Source organism: Temnothorax longispinosus, chromosome 4 (genome assembly GCF_030848805.1).
Source record: "Temnothorax longispinosus isolate EJ_2023e chromosome 4, Tlon_JGU_v1, whole genome shotgun sequence".
In the NCBI taxonomy this organism is placed as follows: domain Eukaryota; kingdom Metazoa; phylum Arthropoda; class Insecta; order Hymenoptera; family Formicidae; genus Temnothorax; species Temnothorax longispinosus.
In genome coordinates, this window is record NC_092361.1 from 6983977 (window position 1) to 6995974 (window position 11998).

The window sequence follows — 11998 nt, forward strand, 5'->3', positions numbered from 1 at the left end:
GGGTATAAAGCACATTGACATTTTGTCGTGCCATTCATATTTCTACGTCTGTCATTATAATAATCCTATTGTCATTATAATAATCCTGAAGAGAAATGTCAGAGAGAGAGGGAGAGAGAGAGAGAAATGTCATCAATGGACAATGACACGCATAACCTCACACTCCATACTTGACATATGTATATGCTTCACCTGCTTCACCAATGCATTGTTAAGGTAAGTCCGTATGACGGCGTCAAAATATTCTTAGGGCCAAATTCGACTGTGATTGGTCAATTCTTGCGACTCACGACTTGCGACTCGCATTGGGTGCATTCGGGGAGACGCTATTAACGCTATAAACGCAAACGCTATGAACTTCGTTCGAAGAGCCAATAGCGCGACAGCGATAGCAAGCTGCCCGAACGCAGCTTAAGCGCCAATAGTATTTCGTGCCTCACCTCGAAAATAATAGCGAAAATAGCGCGAGTGATGACGTCACGCTGCCTTTACAGTGACGTCATCATCGTATATCACAGCGCCACAAAGCGTCTCCTCGAACAGTTTTGGACGATAATTGTGCTAATAGCGTGCTCCCCGAATGCACCCATTGTAGACCCAGCATGATACGGGCTTAGGGTAGGTGGTCTCGGTTCCGAAACTCATCGGAAAACCTATATCCTAGCGAGTATTATAATTACTTGTATGTTGAAACATAATATTTTCAGGTTATATTTGTTATATTTATCTAAATATTTAATGAAATATTTACATTAATACCTACCACATTAATACATATTTTTCAGTTGCTCTGTAGTTTTATTCTGTATTTAGTTATTGGAGTATTTATACTGCTTTTTCAGTTAAACAGAAGGTTATATGTGGAGGAAACAGTGTATATAGAGAGAATTTTTGAGAATTTCATTTTATTTGAATTGTTCCATTATATTATTCCTCACTATATTATATTATTGCTATATGTGAAATGTTTACGTAAACGTAAACATTCCAACTTTCAACTTTGTTCAAAATTGTTTCAGATTTATTAATGCTTATATATATATATTAGACATATATAACTAGCAATAAATTATTCAGAACTTAAGATGACACGTTTATTAACCAGAAGCCCAATATTAGCGTTTATATTTCCATTTGACAAAAAATTTAATGATGGGCACGATAAGCCTGTTAATGCAAAAATAAAACCACTGGACGACGAATTGGGTTGGGATAGAGTAAAAAAAATATTTACTTTGGAGTAAGTATCTTATTATATATATCTAGTTATAAAATCTTTTTGCTTTAACTGTGTATACATAAAATTTTTGCACAATGGATTATTGTAATTTCATTTTCCAGTCAAAATGGCATGTTAACGAAAGAATTGCAATCTATTACAAATATAACACTATCAGGTATCGTAATTGGCACAGCTATAGGTGGTATGGGTGTAACTAAGGATACAGTAAATAATTTCATTGCAAATAACGAAGCAACACGTTTCATAAGTCATTTTGATGCAAAACGAGATCTTCAACAAACAGTTCTTGTAAATTTTTTAAGGAAGGGCGGAAGATTGGGGGCAAAACTTGGAACGTTTTGTTTTTTATTTAGGTAAGTCTCTTTTTTTATGGTCTACGCAGCTTACAGAAGACTATAAATAGACAACATTTTCTTTTATAGTTCCATAACGACATGTACAACAGCATATCGAGGGAAGCTAGCGGTAGAAAATTATATGTTAGGTGGTTCCGTAACAGGATTGATATTTAAAATGAACATGGGGCTTCGAGCGATGCTCGTTGGCACTGGACTTGGTGCTATATTAGGTGGATTTTGTGGTGGGGTATCGGTCCTTATTCTGAAATTTTCAGGAATAACTATAGATGAAGTATTAGAGGCCCAAAAACAGTGGGTAAACTCGAGGAATAATAAGTAAAGTATTTGCAATTTTATAATTTAAATATTATAAATTTGATATTTCTTACAAGGATCTTATATCATGTATATTCAATATATCACGCTATGCCATTGAATGTATAAGTTATAAAGTTATACTAGCTATTTCAATACATTAATAATAGGTATCTTTAATAATTATAGGATGCGTGAGAATATAAAAGAGTGCATGAGTACTGAATTACCAGAAATTAAAAAATTATACGAAGAAAATAGAAAACTGCAGAGTGTACAAAGTGAAGACGTTGAAAACAGAAAAAAATAAATGTATAATTATATAAATAAATCTTGTACATAGAAAGACATCTATGAGTTTGAAATTTTTATTATCCATTTGCCATTATCTTCAAGTATTGTGCGAGATGCGAAGTGATCCAAAAATAATATATATATATATATATGAATTTTACACATAATTTATCACAGTAAGTGCGTAAAGTTTCATGAATCTCTTATACATTACATTGTATATATAAAGATTGACATATAGAGAGATCAAACAGTAAAATAAATAATTATGTACTTTAAATATATATGTATTTACAGAATAGGCCAAAATAAATGTCCTTAATTAATCTCTTCTTTTAACTAAAATAAAGGAAATAAAATTCAAGCATATTTTATAACAAAAATGGGTGCATAAAAATACATTAGAAAAAATTACTACCCTGTCCTACTTTTATTTTGACGTTATTAACCTTGCAAATAGTTTTTTAATTTTCTTGTTCGGAGGATGCTAACTCCTGAACTTTGGTTATACGCTTAGCACCTCTGTTTGGTGGACCCTTGGGTTTAGCGAATTTTGGCTGATGTAAACTGATTTTTGGATGCAACTCCTCTTGAAAAAATTCTTCGGTAAGTTCCTCTCCAGCGGCTACTTCAAGCTATGCACGTAAATTGTGAAAAAATTATAATATGATGTATATAATGTACATACATCTAATAGAATTAAAATTTAAGAAATAAATAATACATATCAACAGAAGCATGAATATTATAGTTATACGTAAGAGCATTACAGTTATAGAAATGGAGAAAATCAGAAAAAAGATGAGATATATGGCATTATAGCAGGCCTATTCTGCAAGTTGTGACAAAACATGCCTTTAAATCTTAAAAATAACTACATACCCATTTAACGAGTGTATCGCCAAGTCATCTTTAGCAATAGCAAAATACATACCCAAGTGGTCCTTAATAACTGTATTATTATATATACCTAGTATAGATGTATATAATACTGGATATATAATATAAAAAGAAACACCAAATTGTGAGTTTAAGTCGCATAATGCTTTATTATTTCCAGTATATTTAATATTGGCAAGATATACAATTTTCTTGAATTTAATGAGGTTCTCTAGATAAAACTGAAATATCCAGAGTTAAGATAGAATGAAAGAGTTACAGAATAGGCCTGTATGACACTTACAATTAACTAAAATATACTAGATAATATTGTGGGTCATGATTTTTTTAAAACAAAATACGTATGTTTAATTAGTCTTCAATATAGTACAAGACTTAATTTAAATATATTTATGCAAATATGAGCCAAAAGCTGTTCTCTTTCCTCTTCTGTTTTGGACATGTGTTAACTGGATCATAAGTTAAATAATTCATTAAAAATAAGGAACGTAAGGAAGATAATTAAGATTATAAAATTGCTCTAAAACTATATAAAAATCGTACTAATATAAAAAATGTTAACTGTACGTGGAAGGAAAAAAATACAAGAATTTGGCTCACAAATTATTTTCACAGCACAAGTAGATCTGTTTTTATTCATGCTGTTTTTATTCATCATTTTTCCGCACGCATATATATTTTAGACTAAAACATTTAAAAAGTTTATAAAAAGCTACAAGTGTTAAAAAAATACAGATCATAAAAAATAGAATGCCTCTCATATATTTTGTTGCTGGTTGTCAACGTGTAGTCCTATCCGCTGTAAATTGCATGTCCACTTTTATATTAAATTTGAGAAAATTTTCTAGCTATATATCTTGATATTAAAATAATAAATTGTTACAATTAATAAATTAAATAATGATCTCAATACATTTCAAATAATATAGCCTTTCAAGATTTCAATATAAGAATAACAGACGATTAAACTGATTTTGTTTAGCGTAATATTGTAAGCGTAATATTTAACATGTATTAATAGCTGATAGGACTCACCAAGATCTCAGTCTTACATCATACACATATTTGTAGAATCTAATATTTTGTAGCATTTACAATAGTATAGAACACGATATAAAATTTTATATGTAAATCAACTAGTGTTATCACACTATCTTGTAGCTGAAATAATAATGTGCGAAAAAAATATATCCACATTAATGTGGCGTTTGCATATTTATCACTCGTTCTACTACGTTATTATCATGTTGAAAATATATAGAGAAGTTAGGTAAATAATTTTAGGTCTTTCTCTCTCTTTCCTTCTATTTATCTACCTAGAGCGCAAATGGAATTTTTCCTAACTCTCTACTCATCACATATGGTATATGCAAGTTACCACAGATCAATATTAAAAATATTACATCATCAAGTCCTATATATTATATATAAACATTTGAATGAGTTTAAAAGCCAAGCCTTCGAATTTTACTCAAAAAATACTTAAAAAGACACATATCACCTTTATAAGACTAGGAACTAATTCAGTATGCTCAGTTAATATATATTTATTTTTAAACATACTTTTTCTAGGAAAATATATATTTTAGGTATAGGAATATTGCATGTAAAATATATATTTATATATAAAGTTATTGGAATAAAGAGGAACTCTAGATATGAATAGAATGTGTTAGGTTCTGTATATATAAGTAAATTACAGATACTGCACATTTCACACAGTTGCTATCACAATGACGTAGTACTCATACTAAACATAAAAATTAAAAAGTGAGGCTTAGCTTTCAATGTCAAACAAAGTAGTCTTAACTCCATCTCGGCACTATTGTTCACATAAATGAATAATTTCATACAGTATACATATATGTGAAACATGAACTATATGGGGTTATCTGTATCATAGGCATGTCACACTTATTATTAATAGATATAATGGCGTTTTGCAGAAAGCCTTCCACAATGATAATTTTGCTTTTAAAATTTAGAAAAATACACCATCTGGTCTACTCTGTTTTGCTACTTAGACGTATGTATCACTTTGATAAATCAATTCTAAATGCTGATAAACAACATAGATTAATTTTTTTTTGCATGATGCATTACATTTTCTGCTACTTGTAAATTAACTTGTAACATATATTTATATATGTATACATAACTAGATAATCGTAATTTGCTCTAACATGAAACACTGGAAACCCATTACTTTATTTTAAATGACATATCCTATGTCAATATCATACTATCACAATTCTGGAATTCATGAAGGAAGATATTTGATGGGTAAAACATCACAAACACTTCAATTAGTAAGAAGCAATAATAACAAGACAAGAGACAAATGCTTTAAGCCAGTTTTAGCTTAAGACACAAGACCGTTTTTGTTTTGATTTTTTCTCTGGTATGAATTGAGTAGGGGCACAAGGTGTTGACGGAGTTGCAGGAGTTATTGCAGCTGTGTCTTTTATGCTTGGAGGATCTTCCAACATATCTGCCAACTCTTCTCCACTATTTACTTCCAACTGGGATTGCAGTTATATAATACACAGAGATGGCAGTTTTATATATATATACACATATATACATATAAAAAATACTTAATAGTATTAGGAGATAAAAAATAAATAAAATAATATGTAGTAGTATTAGACAACTTAGAACAACAATAGTCGTATATCTATTATAGAATATTAGGATTGCACGTATTAATAGAAATATAGTACAAAAGTATAGCACAAAAGAAAATACATATAGATTTCCATTCGAGACTCAAAAAATAGATCAAATATATGATAGATTTGCGTTCAAAATTAATAGCTATAGTCACACATATGATATTAATCGCATTCTTTTAATCAACTTTTATTAACTTAAAGAGCATGTTCACCTGACTGAAATATACGACTTGAAACTTAAAACAATAGTGATAAAGAAAAATATTTACATAAAGCGCATCAGAGTTCAAAAGCAAAGTAGTTATAGTGAATTATTAAGATATTAAAAGTACCAACCTTTTTTGTTACGGTTACTCCTAGAGACTGGATTAGGTCGAGCAGAGGCGCTTTGCACGAGGAATATAACATCCTTTCTTTAATACTGCAACTATATCCTGGCATGCTATATATAAAAACTAAAAAAAAAAAAATTATTTTTTATGCTCTCTTATGATAATGGTGTACAAAACAATGGTATATTACTCATTAGCTTACCTATGCTTTCCATGTAATCTCCTTCGTGAGTGTGTTTGAAATTATAAAGATGATATCTAGCAGCATCAGATGGAACTTTAGTAGGTAATTTATCCAAGGAAATATCGCAAGCTGTGACTAAATGTATCTTTTCTTCCTCCAATTCAATTTTCAGTTGGATGTATTCGTGAATCCCTTTACCTAGTTCCGTAATGGCTTGCTTGGCTTCATCCGTCACTGGGAAAGCCACGCCGCTCAATGTCTGATGTCTCGTTTCGACGCTATAGTCCGTAATCGCAGTAGTCTTCTTCAATTCAGCTAATTCTTCCTCTGCCGTTGTCAATGGTACAGGCGCCGTATCGTTTCTCTTATACTTGTGATAGCCATCTAATGTAACATCTTCTGGGACAGTGCCATGTAATTCTTCTTTTATCGAGGCTGTACCAAATTCCTGCTTTAGCGTAGCCTTGGTAGAGGCGTAAAGCATTTTCTGCCGCACCGGTGCCGTATCTGGAGACCAGGATATAAATAACCAATCATAGCCAGAATCTGGTGACTTTGTATCCAATCTATAAAGGATATAAGCTGGTTGATTTTCCACGATCAGCGGCTTGATCATTTTATCGTAATCATCTTGCCATTTGTTGACTGGCTTCAAACTAGACGCTGGAGTTAGTTCCTCTGGAAAACGGAAGAGTAGTAGATGTTAAAGAGATGCCACGTGTCTCTCTGCTTTGATCTTCAAATCTTACAGCAGAACAAACGATATAACGCACGCTGCTATAAGATCCAATAAAAAATTCTTTTGCTACAATCTAGAACTTACCATTCTCTATCGAAATTTTTAGTACTCGTATCTTTCCGTCGCGGCATTTCGCAAACAACTTCTTCAATGCGTCATTAGCTAAAAGAAATCAACCGATTCATTACGATATTATTGACGAAAGATTGACAACTAACAATAAAACTAAGGAAAAGACCCTTATCGATTCACTACGATAAATCTTCGCCGTGGCGATGTGCACCGCGAAGAAACGTATAATCACCTTTAATTCCCGTCTGATGTGACATTATTTCACGAGGAAACCCTTGGTTGCTGCCGTCGAAGGTGGTCGGACTGTCGGACTGTCGGACTGTCGGAGTACGTCGACTACGTCCGAGATCCGAGAACCGAAACCGAGTTTTTTTTTTTTCTATCTGCCAAAGATTTGGGGAGCGTCCCGTTTGACCAAGTTGCGCGTCACCACAGCCACTCACAGCCCCCGGTGCCTGGAGTTTTTCCACTGGACCAGCCAATCAAATATTTTTCTTTTAAAATTAGCCAATTGACGACACGGGCTGCGTTTCAATATTCACTGCCAGTACGGAAAATCTATAGTTTACGTCACTTATACTATAGATTTTCAGTACTGGCAGTGAATATCGAAACGCAGCCACGGTCAACAGAGTCCCACTCGGCTTACGGGCGGCGCTGGACAGGGCCCAGCTGGGTGGTGGTCCCCAGGGACAGGGTTGACAGCTCTCTCGCGTAAAGTCGCGATTGTCGCGCGAAACATAAACGCGTCTGCTATGCTCCGCATTGCTCGCGTTATTGCGCACGCGTGGAATTCGTTTCTCTCCACTCCACTCTCCCGACTCCATCTGGCATCTGACACCTGGGACTTGGGAGTTGGGAGCAGTGGGAGGACTGGTATCTGACGTATCCTAACGGCGGATACCGGATACAGCATACATCATACAGCATACAGCGAGATCTGTACGTCAAAAGGTACGAGCGGCCGCTTATATTTTGAAGGTGTTGTTTCCACTTTAACCTCTCGACGGAGCTGGATTTGGCCGCACGGGACTCAATATGTTGGCCCTCATCAATCGGATCTTGGACTGGTTCAAGTCTCTCTTCTGGAAGGAAGAGATGGAACTCACTCTCGTCGGTCTGCAGTACAGTGGGAAGACTACCTTCGTGAATGTCATAGCGGTACGTGAGTCATGGACCTCTTTTATTTATCTCGCGCGAGTCGTCCTCGAGACCTCGGGAACGTTGATGTCGATAGTGATGGCCTCGGCCTCAGCCTCAGCGTGTCGCAACTCGCAACGTCTTGGTTAGATTCGATAACCCCTTCGAAGTAACTCCGTCGCTGTTAACGTACACCGTATTACTCCGTATTCCGTATACGCCCTTACGTCAAATGATTTAACTTTAACATATGATTATCGATGCGTGTTCGCGTTCGCGTTTGCAACCGTGATAGTCATTAAATCGTTGCTGCTTATTTTTCATTTCTTCTCTCTCGTTACCTAGCTCTCTTTGTTTTTCCCCTCGCCCCCTTTTTTGACAAAAGTCGGATTGTTGTACATACCATATCGCGCGGATGTATAGTAAAACTTATAATCTCTCTGCACTGTACTTGATCATAACTTGAATTTTTTTCACAAATCGACGACGTGAAAAATAAATTTACTTATGCCAAATTTGAACACGTTTATTCATTGTACAATGTACATCAATCTTCATGCAATCAGAATTATGTTGACATTTAAAAATTATAATCCCTGTATCATCAGAATTATTAATGATACGTACACGTCATTGTTCTTAAACATGGACAACTAACAAAATCAACTCTTTTTTTTCTATATCCAGTCGGGACAATTTAGCGAAGATATGATACCGACGGTAGGCTTTAACATGCGCAAAATAACCAAAGGAAATGTCACTATAAAAGTATGGGACATCGGTGGTCAACCAAGGTTTAGATCTATGTGGGAGAGATATTGTAGAGGAGTAAACGCCATAGTTTACATGGTGGATGCAGCTGATTCAGAGAAGATCGAGGCAAGCCGCAATGAGTTACACAATTTGTTGGATAAGCCACAATTGTCTGGGATACCAGTGTTGGTTCTGGGTAATAAAAGGGATCTACCTCATGCATTGGACGAGAATGGACTTATAGAAAGAATGTAAGTTACCCACTTGGCTACGTGTTATATGTTTGCAAGTGTATAGATACTTTTGATATACAATATATATGTCTGTTCTAGGAATCTATCTGCGATTCAGGACCGTGAGATTTGTTGCTACAGTATTTCGTGTAAAGAAAAAGACAATATCGATATTACGTTACAATGGCTCATAGCGCATTCAAAAAGTGGAGTTCGTTAATACTCTTAAAATATCCCATTTGTTAGTATCGGCGAGTCTTTGATACTGATAACAGTATAGGGATCACGTGTGAAACGAGCGCATTGAGCAAACTTCGTTCAAAACTGAGTCATTATTGTAGAAAACTACTTGAGCTTTAGCTGATCTAAGTTGGATGGTGCGAATATGCCATGGTAAAATTTAAAAAAAAAAAATCATGCTTGTATGCCAAGAATATGCTCGTGTGAATTATACCGTAAGGCACTTATTTCCCGCGAGCACATTAGTAATAAGAAACAATTTTTTATATTTTCGTTTTAGATAAGTCCAAGAATATATTCCAATACTTAATAACAATTAAATATAATTAGTATCTCTGTATTTTCTATGATTGCCGCTATTGTGTAAAGCTGAAATAATACCAACATAATCGCAGTTAATTATTGTGATATTATAGTCTAGATGTCGACATTCTGATTTTGTCTTGTACCCTCGAAAGATACCAAACGTTTCATGTATAAATTAGAGAAAATTGTAGCTATTACGAGATACACACGCGCAAAGATATCACTATTAATTAATATACTATAGTATGTATGTATGTAGGTATATGTGTATATATATATATATTTACATACATACTATACTATACATACTATAGTATATTTACACACACACACCTCGAAGAAACTTTAATAACAAATAAAAACGACATATTGCAAACATCGCCCTTGTTCTTTTTACTTCAAGAAAATGATAATCCCGAGTCGAATGCTATTCTCGTGCGTTTATGTAAACGTACGTGAAGAAGGGTGACGGGACAGAAAAGAGGGACGGGGGAGAGAGAATTTATATATTAAATATTTCGCAAAGACAATAGGAATTTGATGATGGTGATGGAAACGACACAAAAACACGTCGAGAAACAGCTCAGAAAGCATTGTGAGATGTATAAATTCTATTGGAAATATCTAAAAGAATTGATTGCAATAGAATAGATTTTATTTACTCTGCAGCGCGCGATACCAAAAAGTTTAAATGCTCGCACATTTTTTCGTTATTTATCCTAAAAATTGGTTTCTTTTCATTTATTTCTATCTATAAAGTTTCATATAATACGCTTAATTTCCCTTAATTTCCACTTTTTTGTGGTTATTGGTTCAACGTGCTTCTAATAAATCAAGTCCATATTTCTAAGTAACTCGGATCGATCGGCTACACTTCGTGGCACAACTATAAACTTATGTCACAGAGATGAGCTGTTTTACTAGACTGTATACGTTGAAACGGTTCGAGGCTGTACTTCCGAAAACGTCCATGCTCAGATTTAGGTGAAACTTTGTGAATAGGTTCCTTTTAGATAGAAAACACATATACCAAAAGGATTTTTTACGACTCCAAAGTTTAGCAACTTTTTTAACATTTTTAACTTACTCTCTCCGCACATACATTTTCCACGCGAAACAAACCAAAACAGCTCTCAAGTAATGTAAACAACTATAAAATCATACACAAAGTACAAATATATTAGTTTATATACTCTGCTGTATACTCTGCTTTACCGAAAAAAGTGGAGCCCCCCGCAGGGGGGCGGAACCTACTGCCTCCACGCATACACTGTCCACGCGAACCGAGGTTCACGCACACCCCTCCCGTGCTTTCGGGGGAGGTGCGGTAGTCCCGAAATAGTTCACGCATATACTTTCCACGCGAACCGAGGTTCACGCACACCTCCCCCGTGCTTTCGGGGAAGGTGCGGTAGTCCCGAAATAGTTCACGCATATACTTTCCACGCGAACCGAGGTTCACGCACACCCCCCCCCCCCGTGCTTTCGGGGGAGGTGCGGTAGTCCCGAAATAGTTCACGCATATACTTTCCACGCGAACCGAGGTTCACGCACACCCCCCCCCCCCGTGCTTTCGGGGGAGGTGTGGTAGTCCCGAAATAGTTCACGCATACACTTTCCACGCGAACCGAGGTTCACGCACACCCCCCCCGTGCTTTCGGGGGAGGTGTGGTAGTCCCGAAATAGTTCACGCATACACTGTCCACGCGAAACGAGGTGCCACATAGGTTCGTGGCGCGCTTTACAAGCTCGTTTAAGTAGAGGTGGTATTTCACCTCTACTTCTCACCTCACAGAGGAAGTTTCACCAATGATGTTTATGTTATGACTGACGGGTATGACTTTATGGTTGTTTACATTACTTGAGAGCTGTTTTGGTTTGTTTCGTGTGGAAAATGTATGTGCGGAGGCAGTAAGTTAAAAATGTTAAAAAAGTTGCTAAACTTTGGAGTCGCAAAAAATCCTTTTAGTATATGTGTTTTCTATCTAAAAGGAACCTATTCACAAAGTTTCATCTAAATCTGAGCATGGACGTTTTCGGAAGTTTCGCCCGGTTCGATATTCATTTGTACCGAATTCAAAAAATACGTATTAAAAAAAAAATCTTTACAATAAAATTTTAAAATAGTGGAAGGGAAAGAGTTTTCCCAAGTTCAACGTGCTGAAATAAAGTTTCAGCTAACGTGAACTACGCTTACTTGACAATATGGTATTTCAATTTCTATCACGTGGGTG

General features: G+C 35.2%; 3 protein-coding genes across 6 annotated transcripts; 2 read left to right on the top strand and 1 right to left on the bottom strand.

Moving 5' to 3' along the window:
* Positions 1-340: 340 nt before the first annotated feature.
* 140up (complex I assembly factor TIMMDC1, mitochondrial) lies at positions 341-2246 on the top strand. Of its 3 annotated transcripts, none has more exons than XM_071774853.1 (5): positions 341-707; positions 1020-1240; positions 1342-1596; positions 1666-1917; positions 2086-2246. In XM_071774853.1, exons 2-5 carry the CDS (start codon positions 1086-1088, stop codon positions 2204-2206), a joined length of 783 nt encoding a protein of 260 aa, XP_071630954.1. In that variant the 5' UTR covers positions 341-707; positions 1020-1085; the 3' UTR covers positions 2207-2246. The 3 variants fall into 3 exon arrangements, with proteins under 3 accessions (XP_071630954.1, XP_071630955.1, XP_071630953.1); XM_071774854.1 differs by having other exon boundaries at positions 341-682; XM_071774852.1 differs by having other exon boundaries at positions 342-618.
* Positions 2247-2250: 4 nt separating this feature from the next.
* Twf (twinfilin actin binding protein) lies at positions 2251-7532 on the bottom strand. Of its 2 annotated transcripts, none has more exons than XM_071774850.1 (5): positions 7325-7491; positions 7105-7182; positions 6300-6959; positions 6102-6220; positions 2251-2825 (listed from the first exon to the last, which is right to left on the bottom strand). In XM_071774850.1, exons 1-5 carry the CDS (start codon positions 7347-7349, stop codon positions 2655-2657), a joined length of 1053 nt encoding a protein of 350 aa, XP_071630951.1. In that variant the 5' UTR covers positions 7350-7491; the 3' UTR covers positions 2251-2654. The 2 variants fall into 2 exon arrangements, with proteins under 2 accessions (XP_071630951.1, XP_071630950.1); XM_071774849.1 differs by lacking the exon at positions 2251-2825 and adding an exon at positions 3213-5612 and having other exon boundaries at positions 7325-7532.
* Positions 7533-7803: 271 nt separating this feature from the next.
* Positions 7804-10144, top strand: Arl8 (ADP-ribosylation factor-like protein 8). Its single transcript, XM_071774855.1, has 3 exons — positions 7804-8253; positions 8920-9236; positions 9318-10144. The coding sequence occupies exons 1-3, from the start codon at positions 8131-8133 to the stop codon at positions 9436-9438; spliced, it is 561 nt and encodes a 186-aa protein (XP_071630956.1). The 5' UTR covers positions 7804-8130; the 3' UTR covers positions 9439-10144.
* The last annotated feature ends 1854 nt before the right edge of the window (positions 10145-11998 follow it).